Source organism: Dicentrarchus labrax, unplaced genomic scaffold, assembly GCF_905237075.1.
Source record: "Dicentrarchus labrax unplaced genomic scaffold, dlabrax2021, whole genome shotgun sequence".
Lineage (NCBI taxonomy): Eukaryota > Metazoa > Chordata > Actinopteri > Moronidae > Dicentrarchus > Dicentrarchus labrax.
In genome coordinates, this window is record NW_026136710.1 from 1,445,648 (window position 1) to 1,463,077 (window position 17,430).

Consider the following 17,430-nt stretch of genomic DNA (forward strand, 5'->3'; position numbering starts at 1 on the left):
AAAAAAACTTGGGAACATGAGTACTTTTTCACAGAGATTGATTCCGTGGCAGTTTGTTTGATTTGTAAGCAGAGAGTCTGTGTTTTAGAAGAATACAATATTCGTCGCCATCACGAAACGCGGCATTCCCATCAGTTCTCAAAATACACCGGAGAGGAGAGAAAGGTGAAGGCTGGAGACCTGTTAGCAAAGCTAACTTCCCAACAACGCACCCTTCTCCAGCCCTCAACTGAACAGGAAAATGCCACTCGGGCAAGTTATCATATTTGCTCCCTCGTGTCCGAAGCGGACGACCTTTCGCGGTGGGTGATTTTGTAAAACAATGTCTGACAGTTGCTGCTGACACCGTGTGCCCAAATCAGACGCAGGCTTTTTCCCACATTAGTTTGTCACGGAACACGCCGTCACCCGCCGTGTTGAGGATATGGCCGAAGACATTAGAGGCCAAATTGTCCAGAGAGCAGGTCGATTTTCTGCCTTCTCCATCGCATGTGACGAAAGCACCGATATATCGGACTCAGCTCAGCTGTTAGTCTTTCCGCGAGGAGTGAATGAGGACTTTGAAGTGTGTCAGGAACTCGCGGGCCTTGAAACACTAAAAGGGACAACAAAAGGCACAGATGTTTTTATGGCAGTGCAGCGAGTTATGGATAGGAACAGCTTGAAGCTTGAATCAGGTATCACGACAGACGGAGCCCCGGCTATGGTCGGTAAGAGAGCAGGTCTCACTGCACTTGTGTCAGACAAAGTCCGCGAGTTTGGTGGGTCGGTGTTAAAATACCATTGTATTTATTTGTACAATTATATTTCTATTACTTTAAAAATTATTGTTCAAGGCAGTGGAGACTATAATATTTTGGTCTCATAGAGGCATGTTGTTGAAGGCACAGGCCTGTATTATTATTTTTCTGCTTTCAATAAACAGCAGTGTTGATTTTCCAAATTACTTTGTATGACTGTTTATTTTGCACAGTTATATGATATATTGAGGCATATTTAATTTAATAAACTGCAATATGAATGTCTAATTTTGGCCCGTGACCCTCCACCCTGAGCCATTTTTGGCCCTCAACTGAGAAGAGTTTGGGCACCCCTGCTGTAGACGTTACTCGGCCAGCTCCCTCGTACAAAGTATTGTCTGACTGAGCGTGTTGTTGATGTTTTATATCCCTGGTGCAAAACCTTTTCTGAAACTTTGGAGAGCAACTTTTTACCCTCAGAGATCCATATATTTGAACTTTATTATGTTAATTCCTCACTACAGAGGAAGCAGTCCCGTAAACCAGCACTGTCCACTCACTCTATGGGACGTTCCTGCCGACTAATTTCTTAAATCGGGGAAAACTTGCAGCATGAAATCATTTTAAATCAGCTTAGAAATTTTAACCAATCACAGTGAGTTTGACCAGTTGAGTCTATAAATGTTGTAGTTCACTGTAACTAAAGTCCCTGTTTGTCTTACTGTCAATAAACTGAAACAACACAGTTTTATCTCCTTATCCAGTCTGTACAAACACACAGCGGTGCCCCCCCAGTAAAGGTCAGTTATTCGGGGCGCTGATGGTCCGAGAGGTCAGTGGTGATAGTCGGCACTCTGCTTCTTATCTGTGCGTAAACATGGAGGCGTCGTATTTGAGGGTAAACTTAGTTTCCGGGGGGACAGTGGGGTCAAAAAGGAAGAGCTAACACAGCCTGTAAACGTTGTATGCAGAGCAGTTATTTCCATTAACGATTAATCTGTTGATCATTTTCTCGATGAACCGATTTGTTATTTGGACCCAAAGCCAACGTCCTCTAATGTCTTGTTTTGTCCACAACTTCAGTTTATTGTCACAGAGGATTAAAGAAACTATGAAATGTTCACATCTGACAAGCTGAAATCAGAGAATTTGGAAATTTTTCTGTTAAAAAATAACTAAAAACGATTAATCGATTATCAAAATAGTTAGTGATTAATTTAAGAGTTGACAAGTAATTGACAGATCGTTGCTGCTCTTCATTAAAGCTGCGCTAACCAATGCTGAGAGGGAAATATACCAGAAATTACGATACCACCAGTGACTGTTGTTTTCCTCCAGTTCAGGTTGGGTTCTGTTTTGCTGATGGCCGTCACAGAGCCGGCGGAGGCTGTGAGGGAGTTACTGATCCACAGTCTGCAGAGGGGAAACTCACTGGAGCACCACAACCAGAAACTGGAGGAGGAAAACCAAAGACTGAGACGAGAGCAGCGACGCATCACTGCAGAGTAAACACACACACATACACACACACACACACACACACACACACACACACACACACACACACACACACAAAACTAGGACCAAGACCAGGACCAGGGATGGGGGTGATTTCCACATTGGAAAAATCCAGTTTCATAAATTCTCTCTGAAAGTTGGGGGAAATTCTGCACAGTTATTTACGTGTGAAGTTCTTTTTTAACACATTTATGACATTAAATGGTGGTTTAAAGCTCAGATTTCTACTTAAAACCCAATTGTAGTGAAAATTAGCCTGTTTCTATATATGTAATATAAATGTAACAGGGTCTATACAGTCTCAAAATAAATAATCTGAATCTTAGGCCTTAAAATGTCTTAAATATGATTATAAATTGATCGGATTAATGAAGTTACCTGTATAAATATCACCTTTACCATCCGGATACTTTGGCCTTGTGTCAAGCCCCGCCCACTTTTGGGTGTCCCTCTAATTTGATTGGCGGTAAATGTAAATTCAGAGGTCTTTACCAATTTTATACTTTACAATAAGAATACTGTATTGGTTTTTAGTTATTAGGAGCCAAAACCGTCTGTGGTGAGTCCCTCTTTAAGAGCGCCCAACGACACGGCGAAGTTAAACGTTTTAGTTCCCCTAAAATCCATCACAGGGTTGGGAGTAATTACCCAACTCATGTGACACTGCGAGCGTAACGGCTGATGTAACAGCTCATGTGAGTCAGAGGGGCCCCTGTGCGTCAACATACAGTTCACCTCCAATCATTATGTATTTATAAGGAGGGTTTAAAGGTTCCATATGTTAGATTCTGAAGCATTTTACAGATTATTTGGGTTTATTACTTACTGTCTGAGTGGATATGTTAGTTGGCTATTATAGCTTCTCCAGCTAATGTGATCCATGATACTAACTTATGTATTCTGACAAACGGTGTTGATTTTAGCCAACAATAAATGATGTAGCGGTACAAAGCAAACGATAGCTTTTTACTAGCCAAGAAAGATGTAAGGCAGGAGCATCCAGCTAGCTAAGCTAAGCTGGGGTTGGGCAACAGGACGCTGACAGCAGTTCACTGAACGGCTACTGGTGCCACTGTTAACAATAGTTTCCTGAAAGTTGCATACAGAACCTTTTGCTAAGAATAATCCTAAATATGGAGAGTTTGTAGGACGACAAACACAACATTCTGGGTCGAACCCGAGGGGCCCGAAAAGGGTAACCAATGGAAACTGTAAGGCATAAAAATACTGCAAAAGTACAATCTGTAAATGAGCATTGTTCATTTGCATAAACTTATCATTGCAGAAAGGATAAAGCTGCTGCAGCAACGTGCGACTTCCTCTCTGAAGCTCGTTGGTTCCGACTGAAGACGTAAATCTTTAAAAACACAAAGTTTCACTTAAAATAGTGCATTTGTTGGGGACTATTTTCAGCGGCGTATTAATCCACATTTGGTGCTGTAGTGAGTATTTATACAGCAGGATGGTGTGTAAATAAACTACAGTGTGTGTGATTGTGGGTTTTTAATAGTTTCTGGAACAATGGAGCTCTGTGGCACAGAGGAAGGCTGATACACACAATGCTTGTTAGTAGATACAGTCGCTGTTTTAAAGAATATCACCAGACCTTTACTTACAGTCATCAGACTATCATGTCCAGATTAATCACCTTGTATGATTGATGGCTTTATAATCCCTCACTCGATCAATCAGGGGAACATTTGTGCTCGTTTCTCGACATCCCAGAGAGGATTTTGGGTGGTCGGTGTCCAGATTTTAAGACTTGTGTGTGTGTTTGTGTATGTGTTTCAGACTGAAGCGCTATGCGGGTGGTAAAGAAGCCCTGGAGGCAGAGCTGTACTCTCGCTTTGTCCTGGTCCTGAATGAGAAGAAAGCCAAGATCCGCAGTCTGCAGGAAACCGTCACACACCTACAGGAGACGAGGTACGTTGCAGTCAGTCCTCACTAGTGTTGTCACGATACCAAAATTATTGTTTCGATACCGATACCAAGTCAAGAATTGCAATTTCGATACTTTTCCTGAAAAGTAGAAACACTCTCAAATATCATTGCTGTGCTTTATTTTAAAACCAGGACAACATTTTAATCAAATAGCACACTAATGAATGAACATGAACAAAATATGAAATATCAAAATATAAAAAATAAATTAGAGCAATGACATTCAAGGTAAAAAAATAATACATTTAGCAGCATTATCTCAGTTATCATAAGAAACATAAGAGAAAACATAACTTTATCTTGATTCTGAACTTTGAATAAAAACATGAACAGTGATTTTATTAAACAATGTAAACATTCAAAAGATTAAATATCATAATGCCCGGGGTACTTGTTGTGCTGCTCAAACATAGCTTGGAGGGTTGGCTGCTGCCTTTGAGGAGTTGCTCTTTCGGAGCCCGTGGCTCAAGACTTCTGTAGCAGAAGAAAATTACAATCTTACAATACTTACAATCTGGAACGCGGCCATTCTTAAAAGTATCGATACTAATAAATCTAGGAATCGTGACGTTTTTAATTTACGAGAATCGCGATACTTTTGAAGTACCGGTGCACCGTGCAGCACTAGTCCTCACCTTGTGTATTTAAACTGAGCTGCACTGAAATCATAAAAATATGATATTTCAATCCTGTTTTAGTCTCGTTGCTTTGTAAAGAACCAACTCTGGTTTGGTGGAAATAAATCCTTAATTCACCGACATAGATGATAAAAACAGCAGTTTCAGTCGGAGCAGACCGGCTATGGAAACAAACCACAGAGAGGCTGCGATACAACACAGGCAGAGGGAGAGAGACACCATGTGACTCTGTGTCTCTATAGTTTATGATTTATTGATAAGCTCTCTGGTCTCTGTAGGAGTTCTGATGGACAGAAGAAGGAGGATCCAGTGAAATCAGACCGATCAGCAGGTCAGGAGGAGGACGAATATGGAGGAAGTACTGACGAAGAGGCAGAGGAAGAGCAGTCGACTCCAGCCTCTCTACCCACCCGAGGTAAGATTGATAATCCAAAACACTACAGCAGCTGCTCCACTGATGGTTTGAATTCCATGTAAAAGTAAAAGTCCCCTAATTGCCACACTATTTCCAGTAATGTGTCACAATTTATTAAAAGGGGAACTTTCTCTGGAACGGTCCTTAAAGGAGACCTCCTATTATCAGTGTCGGACATATATCTGATGTTACATTGTGGGATGTTGATATTTAAGGCCAAAGTGTCAAATAATGAGATAAATGTATGTAAAAGTAATTAGCAGTTAGCTAACAGCAGCTACATTAGCAGTTAGTGGAGTTGAGGCAGAGCAGCTGGAGGACGTCAGAAGGAAAACCAGACAATATTCTCTCCATAAAATATGATCCAGTTTCACTGAAATCACTGATAAAGTTGTAGAAGTTGTTCTGGTTCAGGTTCACTCCCCAGAAACACTCCGCTCTGGCGCCGTCTATCATTTTTCCGACCCCAAATTCAGTGCCTCATGTTGCTATTGTCCAACCTAAGAAGGTTTGACGGTTATGACCACGTCTCCATTAAATGAAGTCAGTGACAGTTACACGGCTTTCGGGTGGGAACTTTAATGGATCACCTACGGTAAGTCGTTAATTCTGTCATGTTGAACGTGCAAGTCGGCATTAAATCATATGAGGCATAAAATAACAGTTGCAGGTGTTGGAAAACACCTGGCGAGGGCAAATATCAGACGCAATGGAGAGCAGAGCACCAACATAAGTTCACTACTCCTTCGTAATTAGTGCTACAAACTCATTTCTTTGTAAAGTACTTTCACTTTGTGTTGAGATATGATATTTTGGGGAGCTGTTGTCATGGGAGCTGAGTGTGTGTTTTTGCACCATCGCTGAGACTTTTTTTGTGTTTTTTGTGCCCAGAAAGCTAACCATGACATCACCGAGGAGTTATGTAACGCAGAGTGGTGGGCCTCCATTGAACTGACATCCCCAAAACACCTTTAAACACACGCAGCTTCTAACGTTGACGTTACACTTCATCAACCTCTAGACTCGCGCTCCCAGAAGGTCTGGATATGATTAATGTGCCACTGGCAGGAGGTTGGATGTGCAGCGTGTCGGTGTGTGTTACACTAAGATGGATTTGGGCAGAACATGGAGCAGTGAGGGGTATTTTAGGGGAGTTTTTTACCCTCCTCTCAGCTGTTTATGTCCCTGATTTTTCCACATTCTCACACAAGTTAAAAGCGTCCACAGCCAGGTTGAATTCGTTTGATACGTCAGAACTCTTTCAGCCTCGGTGTCCCCGCTCTCTGGGCCTTCCCCTCCGTCTGAGGAGGAAAAGCTTGCTGTTGTTTCTGTTGCCACGACAGTGACTCAGACGGCAGCGTGTTGCCATTTATGACCAACAGATAGAAGGAGGGAAGTTTAAGGAAATTAGTTTGTGTGTGTGTGTGTGTGTGTTTGTTTGTGTGGAGATGGCTGCCACTGAAAGGTCAGAGCACAACAAAACAATCGACTGTTGATGTCAAATCCCGAGATCATTCGGGTGAAGTAAGCTTCTGTATGTATAAAACCTTTTTAATGGTTCTACCTTGTAAAAAGGGAAAATCAATTTCTTTGCACTTCTTTCTTCCTTCATGCACTAACAATAAAAATATTTTATTTCCATCTCTTCTTTTTGCAAGTTTTGCAGCCACCGTAGTTTCTCCTACACACTTCACAGCCCGCTCTCATTCGCAAGTTGTCAAATACAGACGCAAGCGGTGTTCAGTTGGTTGCAATCTGAAGTGTCACCACTAGATGCCGAAAACTCTGGTTTGGTGGAAATAAATCCTTAATTCACCGATGTAGATGAAGAAAAACAGCAGTTTCAGTCGGAGCAGACCGGCTATGGAAACAAACCACAGAGAGGCTGCAATACAACACAGGCAGAGGGAGTGAGACACTATGTGACTCCATATCTTTATATAGAGAATATAATGTTAGCTGATATAGTAATGTTTATAATCTCACATATATAATCTTTTTAAAGAGAAAAGAAACACCTTTCTACTTTCTTATGTTTTTACTTGCTTCTGCTGTTGGGTCATTGAGTTTAACAGGCAGCTTTTACAGACTGCTTTAGAGTCAGTATATCCACAGAAAAACAGGACAGACGATGTGGAAACCAGTCACCAAACTGAACGGAGAAAAGTATATCAGCGGCGATTAATGCAAGAAAATGAAGAAACACGTAATTTTTGAGGATGTCTCTATATTTTCCAGCAGCGTCTTCCCGTTGCTGGCTTCAGTCGCAGTGTTCCTCTGCTCTTTGATCCCTGGAGAACGTGCTGATTTGCTGGTGGAGAGCCATCATCTGCCCCTCTGTTGTTCCACACACTTGTTATCCTCACGTTTAAGGACAGAGGCAGAGAGGAGAGGCGATGAAAGCAGAGTCAGACAGCTGAAAGAGGGGAGACACGAGCAGATGTTGGCGAGATGCCGGCCGCCGTCTCTGGCGCTCAAACAGAACAAGAATGACATGTAGGAAAAAATCCCTTCAAAACTGCTGTGAGTTACGTAATTATCCCAAATGTTAGACATTAAACTGGATATCTCCTTTACTGCTCACCTGGATGTGCATCATTTCAACCACAACAATGACTATGTTCAACAGTTAAAGTCAGAATTTAACCATATAAACGAAACCTCTCGCCGGCAGATGTTTCTTTACATTGTCCTGATAAATCAGTCTCAGTCTGACTCAATTTGAATACCCTTTTTCAATTATTATGGTTTATTGACTTACATAACCTTTTTAGCTGACGTTTTACAGATTTTATGGATTTGAGTCATTTCAAGATACTCCAAGAAAGATAAAAATGCCAATGTGGGTTAAAACACTGATTTTACACATAAAGAGTATCGAAACAGTTGTATAATGTCTGTTTAAACTTAAGAAGACGTACATTTTAATACATTGGAGCTGCATTTTAGACTCAAGGAAGCTCAGTTATTGGTGCGAATGTTCAGACGTAATATTTCTTCAAATGTCATTTTGTCATTGACTTGTGTCACCTGTGCTGTGGTTGTGCATAAGAATATAGAAACCCTCAAAATGATCAAAATCAGCCCACTGGGAGTTGACATGTGGCCACTTCTGGTTTAAACAGTCATTGGAAATGGATTCAACATCCTCAAAAACCCCAAAAAAGTCTCCAAATCAGCCAAGCAGTAGCATAATATTGTCCATATAGGTGATTAATGCTAATTAATGCTAATTATACTGATTGCCCAACATATACAAGTTAGCATCTGGCAGTTTCTACATGCTGGGGACTTTTGCGGTTTGAAGAGCGATCAGATGTGGTAGTTTTAAATTAAAACGTAAACACAGTGAAACAGAGATAATACCAATAATGATTCTTCCTCATCGCTACTTTTATTTTGGTAAGTATGTTCTTTTTTTGGCTGAAGCAGAAACTTCCTCCCTCGTCTCTCATCAGACCGCCGCTATAGTGTCATTAAAATGCATTTATACTCTCTCACTTTGAGTTTTACGCTGACTGACTCGTGTCCTCCTCAGAGTCCTCGACCGCGAGCCCACTGGACGACAGCCTGAGGGACATCACGGATGTGGCCCCCTGCCGCAAGCGCCGCTTTCGTCACCTCGGGGCCCCCGACCCCGCGGTCAAAAGGTCGACCCCACAGAGCTCCCAGGGAAAGAGGTACAGCCCAAACAATGTCATTCACAGCTTTAACGTCGTTTGTTCTGCCGACGTGTGGAAAGTGTTTGTGGTTTCAGTCGTCTTTACTGGCTCTACAGCTCGTAAACTGTTCGTATGTTAATCCTCAAGTTTGTTCATCCAGCCGGGGTGGGACACCTCCAACCAAAAATAGCACTCAAAAACACACATTTAATCTATTTAAATATACTTTATTGTCACAAGTTGAGGTTAAAATGCACCTCCCTTCTATTATATTATCCACCTCCTCCCACTTTCCTCACTCTCTTCTCCCACCCTTGAATGGGAAAATCAAACATCATAAAAGCTCCCTGTCAGGGATCTTCTTTACATTGGGTAATTACACCCAATCTGCAGCGGCTCTCTTTGGACCTGAGCATTCAGAGGGCTGGAGGTCGTATGGGAAGAGCACACAAGACTGAAGTGGCCGCAAAGCTCATCTCGTTCGTAAACCTGCTGATTGAGACCACAACACAATCAGTGAATATGTGAAGGAATGTGGGTAGTGTGTGTTTCACCGGGGACACCAACACACAAAACACAACCGGTTGTTTCCAGCTTTTATTTCTTCAACAGAAACTAATGAAAGATATGAATTAACTTTAAAGATGTATTTGTACTTTGTTATTTCTGACCTCCGCCCGGTGCTGTGCTGCAGAACTGATCCAATCAGTGCTGCTACAACAACCTTTACACACAGTGACCTTTGAGCCCTGATTGAAAACAGTGAGTGAGGGACTGTGTGTCGCTCTGAAGAAGCCAGTTTTCATTAATAAGACATATTTACAACGCTGCATAGCTCAGAGGAGAGAAGATGAAGAGCAGCAGCAGCGTTGTGACCTTGTTCCAGTGTCCGAGCTCTTCCAGCAGCAGTTTCCACTCCCCCCCCCTCCTGTTACGTCCAGCTGGACACCTGTAGGGCGTTATCGCGTTTACAACATTCCTCTGAGAGCGAATATCAAATTCAGCTCTCTCAAGAGTTTATTGGCGATAAAAGAGCAGCGTTGTCCTTCAGGTTTATGATTTCTGCTGCTGGTCTTTTTCTATCTGTTTTATCTCTTTAACCACACAAACACATGCTGCTTGGCTTCAGGCGGACCAGCTGGTGATGAGCAGCCTGGTGGAGTCGGCCTCAGGAGACAAGACCTTTTCCACCGCGGACTTTATGTGAACACACAGCTCCACTAATGAGTGTGTGGAAAACATCAGGAGGCTGCATCAGGTCCACACGTTTGTATTCACATCAGCAACTGTGGTGAGAGCAATGTTAAAGGGTTGGTTCACCAAATTACAGAAAATAAATCTCTATGCAGATTGTTTTTATTTTAATCCACGAAGATGCTGTGAAGAGGCTTCACTAGAACTGCTTTCCAGTGAGGAAATAGTCCCTATGTAATCTGTTGTGTGTCCTGTGGTTTATCCAGAGCAAAGGAGAGACATATTTATTAAAACATTTCTTTTTAAATGTGTTTTTTGAATTATTTCAGCACCACAAATTACAAAATATTCCTCATTTTTATTTGGTTGGAGGAAAAGATCTGGTTACGGTTTCGCTTGAGGACTGTCAGCGTCACATGCCTGCCGAACAGTTGAAGGCATCAGTAGGCAGATTTTTGGAGATTACAGATTACTTATCTACTTTTACTGTAACACGACAAAACTTAACTGTTTTGTTATTATTCTTTTACCTTCATTAAGTTTTGACAAAACAGCAACTTTATTACTGATGTAATAAATGCAAAACATTAATGAGAGAAACACTAAATATTTGAAGCAGGCTGACCTCCCTCCAGTATAAACACGCCTCATGAATATTAATGCAACCATAACTTCATTTTAATCTACAGAAACCTTGCTTGCAATTATTTTTTTAATATCACAAGTTCATTATTTTGATATCTCAAGAAAACTTTAACTTGTGTCTTAAAGATAATAATCAGAAAACAAAGCTTGTTTTCTTGTGACAACTTGAAATCTCTGGATCATTTATTTCGTTATCTTGAGAAAACAAAAGGCTGATTTCTCGTGATAATTATGGAAAAACTCAGTGTTCCGTTGCAGAAACGTTGAACAATAACGGGAACTCGCATACAGTTTTATTATCACCAATTATCCCCCAGACCAGTTTTTATGTGTGTGTGGTGATTCAAGGTTGGAGAAATCTCACAGATTGATGTCTCAAAACTTAGATACCACCAGAGTTCAGTGAGAAAATGAACCAACCCTTTAATTTGTTGGATATTGGTGAATGCCATTATTCTGGGGTGCAGCGGGGGGATTTCTAAGGGAGGTCTAGGACATGAACTGAGGAGCCAAAGTCAGTCAAAGAAACAATTATGCAACTTTCTTCTTTTCTACAGTTTCTCTTTCTCCTCCTCACACTCCTCTCCGCTGTGTCTATAGTCTCAGTATCTACACTCAAAGTCAGAGCGGTCCACATCCAACACCCTCACAATGCTCGGGTTCCCGTATCTCCTGTGTGCCAGTTTCTCTTTGGATAATATTCCAAAGACACGTCTCAATCTGACGTTGTTTCTGGAGCCTTCCAACAGAGGCTGAATATACTGTGTCCAAGCTCCTCCGAATGCCAGCCCCCTGTGAGCTGTGCCACATGCAGATGGCCGTAAGGGATGCCATCCATCCCCAGCTGCTGTCAGTAGTTGGTAGTAGTGCCCATTACCGAGGCTTATTACCAGCTCCGACGGCTACAACAAGAAGCAGCAGTGAGCCGATGAGCAGCTGTGGCTGGCTGGATGTTTGATCGCTGCAGAAGCTGACACCCCCCCCCCCCCCCCCACCACCACCAACCTCTGAGCTGGCAAACAGCGGCCGCAGAAGAGAGGCCTTTGTCTGGCTGTTAACGTGGGGGGTTCGGGGCCGTTGGCAGTCCTACACTACTCATACCGTCTACCTTCCTCTGTTACCTCCATGTTTTTCTGTCCTCACACAGAGAGGAGGAGGAGAAGATGAAGGGAGTGAGAGAAGAGAATTAAATGAAAGCCACATGAACAGAAGACAAGGATGACTAATTAAAGGAGTTGCTCAACATTTTGGGAAATGAGCTTATTTGTTTGTTTTGAGAGTCAGATGAGACGATTGAGTGTGGGCCACTGTCAGCTCAACGTTTGATCGGCGATATATTCACATTCGTTCCTCATTAACCAGAAGAATTCAACCTTCTGAATATAAGTTTCTCTCTTTTATCAAACTGAAAGAGTTAGATGTGAAAGTTTTCTGACTCTACACGCTGTTGCTGTCTCTCTGATGCCCGTCCCCGTCGTGTCTCCATCGCCTCTGGAGCGGCTGTAAATCACCTTGTTACTGTATTCCCCGTCGTCAGACTGGTCCAAATAAACTCTTAATTCACAGAGTTGGATGTGGAAATATTCTGGCTCTACAGCTGATTTTCCTCACACTCTGGCTCGTGTACTGAGCTGCTGAACGTCTGTTACCGAGCAGCAACTCTCGTTCTTAGCAGGCAAATCAAAAAAAACTTTTTATTCGTACAGGAGCCGACCCTAAGATAGAGTCAGGTTGGGGTTAGCGTAGCTGAGCATAAAGACTGCAAGCATTGGTAGCACAGCTACACAGCTAGCCTGGCTCTGTCCAAAGTTTAAAAATACTAAAAATATTTTTAAAAATCTTGTTTTTTTAATCTGTACACAAACAGTCAGTACAGTGACTCTGTGCAGCTTCCTGAAGTCTTGTCGTCACTGTGAGGTTGATTTGTTTCATCGTACCTGTGCAGAGACCAGAAACAACACCTGTGCTCACCGGCCAAATCTGGGAACATATAAATGTGCGATATTGGGAGCAGCTGCTGGTTCTACTGGTTCTACTGGTTCTGCATTTCAGATATTTTATTTAAATCATTAGTTACTGAACAAAAGTTACATAAGCTGATGATTATGTAATATACGAGAAATCATGATTCATCATGATCATAATACTTAAAGAGCTTTAGAGGTGTTGGTAGGTGTATTTCTGAACTGTGGACAGCTAGCTGTTTCTCACTACTTCCAGTCTTTGAACTAAGCTAAGCTCACCACTCCAGCTCCATAGACATGGGGTTGTCTTGTCCTCTCACTCTCAAAAGAAAAGCTGTAATGTGTGTTTCCCAAGATGTTGGACTGTTTAGCAGAAGCCTCTTTATGTTCCTTCCTTAGAAAATATAGTTTTGAGTTGTATTAAACAGCTGGTTGCTCTGATCTGAAATCTAATTTTTGACTCCTTGTACTTCCCATTAACATTTCCTTCAGATGTAAGTGTTTGTGTACTCAAAGGACTGTTTTTCCCACGAAAAGAAACTTACAGTGAAACCCTCTCTTCCTCTCTCACACACTGGCCGGTTCTGTAAGCTATCAAACATCGCTCCTAGCCATCACAGATAATCACTACAAGACCAGGGACTGCTCGAGCCTTGTTGTGTATTACAGAGTTTTTATGGTTGGAGCCGTGTCCCTCTAACATGATCTTAACTCAGCTGGAAAATCTAAAACATTTGTATAACATATGAATGTTACAGTGAACAAAAGGGTCTAAAAGATAAATCTGAGAGGTTATAAGATGGAGAAAACCCTATTTATGCTTTAGAAATGATGTATTTTATGATGTTTCTCTTTTGTAAACATGAAATATTGGATGATTTTACTTCTTCAGGTTTCTAAAAATTAGCTTATTATCAGTTCTTCTCACAATTGGAAGTTAAAAGACAGATTTTATGCATATAGTGGCTTGTTCCTTATACTTTCACTTTGATTACAGTATCGCAATATACTGAATTGATACGTACCGCCAAATTCCTGCCAATACACAGCCCTACTTTCATACTGACGGCACAGACATTAGCTGTAGCTAGCTGGCCGTGTTCAAACTGTCTTTGCATTGACTTTACATGCAGTCACTTCACCTCTACATTGGTTCAGTCTGAAGGAAAACTATCTAGACAGAGAGAGAGACAATATCTGCACTTAACATGTTTTTTTTGTTATAATTTGATGCACTGAACCTTGAAGTGACACAACTTTGGTTTTAATTTCTTTCATTTAGACAAAACTAATCCGTCTGCCCGGCTCTGAACCTCTGTTTAGTTTCTTAAGCTACAAACTTGCACATAATTGGTGTGCATGCTGCAGCTCTGGTATGCCACCAGACCAGCTCTGTGTGGGGGCTCCTGTGTGTCCAATGCCTGAGCTTAACCTCACCTCTCAGGGTTGAAACCGCTCTCGTCACGTCCCCCCCTCCTCCATGTGTTCAAGTCTCCGGTGGTCCTCTCCGTGGCAGCGTGGAACAGCTCCCCTCTGCAGTGAACACGTCTCTTGTTTCCTCTTAACTGGTTCCAGCAGTGTTTGTCATACAGTTGGTAATGATTTAAACAAGCTCAGGGCCTCCCCTCTTCTCCTTTCTCACACCGCTCTTTTCTTCTTGTTCCCGTTCGGCTAATCATCGGCACAGCGGAGCCGGATCGGAGGGAGAAAGTCGGCAATCTTGCGTTCTCGTGTCCTGAAAGTTCTTCAAAAAGCAGCTTAAAGCTCGAAATGCTTTTGTGGATTGTTGGTTGTCCTCAGGTCAGATTGTCATTCACTCGTACAGTACGGTTGGAGGTGCTCCATGTTGGATGGTCGCAAAGTTCAGTTATTTGTCTCTACAGAGGTTATATTTCATTGACCATACGCAACCCACCCATTGTTTTGTCGGCTTTTGTCTCTAAACTTTGGGAAAACATCCACACCTATGAGGCTATTAACACCTCGTTTAGATCTATAATGCGTAAGATTTCTGCATTAAAATGTCTGTGAACTCTTTTGTTCTGTATGTTGTTGAGTTGTGAACGTGGGATGGAGAGAAGATGAAGCCAGGTGAATCAGCAAGTGAGAGCTGCACCAGTAAAACAACAGCACAGGCAGAAAACAAGAGCTCAAATTAAATCTATAATGTGTAACATTACTGCGTTAAACAGTGTATAAACTCTGGCTCTATGTTCTATATGTAGTTGAGTTCTTCCATTATCCCAAATGTTTCCAACAATGTTCAAACTCAGAGAAATCTGTCATTTTATTCAGGTAACGCTGCGTTTCACCGGTCGCCTGTCGATGGCGTCATATCCCCTTTGTGCCTGCGTCAGCGTTGTGGTTGTCTGCCAGAAGCTGTCATACATTGACTGTTGATCCAGTCTGAAGCCACATTGTTACCATCCACTGTTTAGATCTTGGTGCTTTTTAACTCTAGATTTGAACCGGATGAAGGATTTTAGTCATCGGACGTCTGGATCTTAAGTTATCAGAGAAACAAGCTGAGCTAACGTTAGCAGCAGCTCGGCTCGCAGCCCCTCCGGGACGTCCTTTGTCTGTCCAACAGCGTGGGAGAAGCAGTGATTGTTAAGGTGGAACTGCTTTATTCAGTGTGTTTAAGGTGGAACTGCTTTATTCAGTGTGTTTAGTGGTTTTAATCAGCGGGTCTGTTTGTGTTGGAGAGGAGGAGACCTCTGTGGATCATTGGGCTCCCGGTAGAAACCTCCTGAACCATGAACACTGAAGGAATCCTAACCGGGAGAAGCTGACTGCAATGACGCCAATGGTGGTGAAGACAACAACTCCCATGATCCCACACTGCTAACCACCTCATCACACTGCAACTTATTATTAGAAATTACAGAGAAATCTTAGAAGTTCTGTATATACAAAAGGGAATTATGTCCAGGTTTATTTGCATGTAGAGCCGAGGAGTGACGTACCTGACAGGCTGCTGGCTTCAGACTCTTCATAAGAAACTCAACAGTTCCTCTAAAGCAGCCCCCCCGAGGAGTCCTGTTGGCCTACATTTGTGCCTTCCTTCTCAGTTTCTCTCCCTTGATCCCCTCTTGCCCTCTTTATTCCGCTACCTGCTGTGCATCCTTGATCCTTCCTTCATCCTCTGTGCGTCTGAAATTGTGCTTCCTGAACCCTGAACGTCACACGGCGTTACATTCAAGGGAAGGCAGAATATATGAGCTTCTGGAGGAGAACATGAGCCTGTACGTGGTAAAACACATAGGTAGTCAAGTCCAGCATTTGATGTAGACCACTTAAGGTGGGGGAGCTGCTGGGCCACAATTAGACACACACACACACACACACACACACACACACACACCTACCTACGTACACACAGGTATAAAAGTGGCCCATGTGTTTCTAGTCTTGCTCCCTATGGGCCACATGATACACTTCCCGTCTCAACAGGAAAACTCTGCTGTAAACCAGCTTCATTAGCCCACTGACCTGTGTGTGTGTGTGTGTGTGTGTGTGTGTGTGTGTGTGTGTGTGTGTGTGTGCAGGACCGACCCCCCTGCAGGATCCAGTAAGCCGCGGACTCCCCAGCGCCCTACAGATGTTGCAGCAGCAAGTTCAACAGCAGATGAGGACCTGTTTGAAGACTTCTGACCCTGTTAGATAGAAACACTGATTTATATCCATGAAGATGTCGTGTTTTTGTTCTAATTTAAGAGACAGAAACTGTTCCTGTAACAACAGGAGAGAAAAACTGCTTCATGTTCTCTTCATGTTCTCTGGGTTTGTGTAACTCTACTGTAGGTCTTCAACCAGCTAAAGGAAACATACAATCTCTGGAGGATTCTTGAGTAACACTAGAACCACAGAAATAAACTCTAAAACCTCCTAAATGATCTAGAACCATCCTTAGGACCGCTTGAGGTAACACTAGCACATCTTAAAAAGCCCAAAACTACCTAAAACGGCTATAATCTCCTAAAAGACTGCAAGATCCACCTAAAGGAACCCAGGACATCCTAAATGATCATTAGAACAAACAAAAAATTCCTAAAGGATGTCTAGAACCACCTGAAACAATTGTAGAACCTCCCAGAGGATGTCTAGAACCAACTATAGACACCAAAGAACATCCTCAATGATCATTACAACAAACTAAGAATACTAAAGGACGTCGAAAACTACCTGAATTAGCTCCTTGAACATCTGAAAGTATTTCTAGAACCAATAAACATCCGAAATGATTGTTAGAACCAATTAAAAATCCTGAAGGAACCCTAGAACCACCTAACTAACAATCTGGTACCACAGTGAGGTTCACTGAGAACTGTTTGCCTTTTTAAATGTTCCTCTGAGATTAGTTGTGATTTTTTACAGATTTACAAATGTGGCATTTTTAATATTTGTACCAATAAAAAGTGTAAACGTGTTATTTTCTCAAACAAGGTTGTTTGTGTTGTTTTTATCTATTAAAACTAAAGGAAAGTCTGTGTTACATCAGTTTTAACCTCACTGGTTTTAAAGGTGGGGATGGTGTAAGTTGCATTATGGGAAATGTAGGCGAGGTGTTTTTGAGCTGTATTAAGTATAATCATATTTTGAGGATTCTTGTTTTTTAATCCGTCTCTCGCGGGTCGTCCCCCGCCTTTATGGACGAGTGATAATAAATCTCCGGGGTGGCCCTTTAATGCCTCTCTCTCTCCTCCTCTCTGT

The 17,430-nt window shown here is 42.2% G+C and overlaps 1 protein-coding gene across 5 annotated transcripts in view; it reads left to right on the plus strand.

The window, feature by feature from the left end:
• Nucleotides 1-17,162, plus strand: part of LOC127370198 (DNA repair protein XRCC4) — a 28,728-nt gene extending 11,566 nt beyond the window's left edge. For 2 of the 5 annotated variants that reach the window (XM_051412016.1, XM_051412015.1), the window contains exons 4-8: nucleotides 2,079-2,245; nucleotides 4,050-4,181; nucleotides 5,116-5,252; nucleotides 8,791-8,932; nucleotides 16,266-17,162. In XM_051412016.1, the coding sequence (XP_051267976.1) occupies nucleotides 2,079-2,245; nucleotides 4,050-4,181; nucleotides 5,116-5,252; nucleotides 8,791-8,932; nucleotides 16,266-16,371 (684 nt within the window). In that variant the 3' untranslated portion in view covers nucleotides 16,372-17,162. The other 3 variants (XM_051412017.1, XM_051412018.1, XM_051412019.1) reach the window with 3 other exon arrangements.
• Nucleotides 17,163-17,430: the final 268 nt, after the last annotated feature.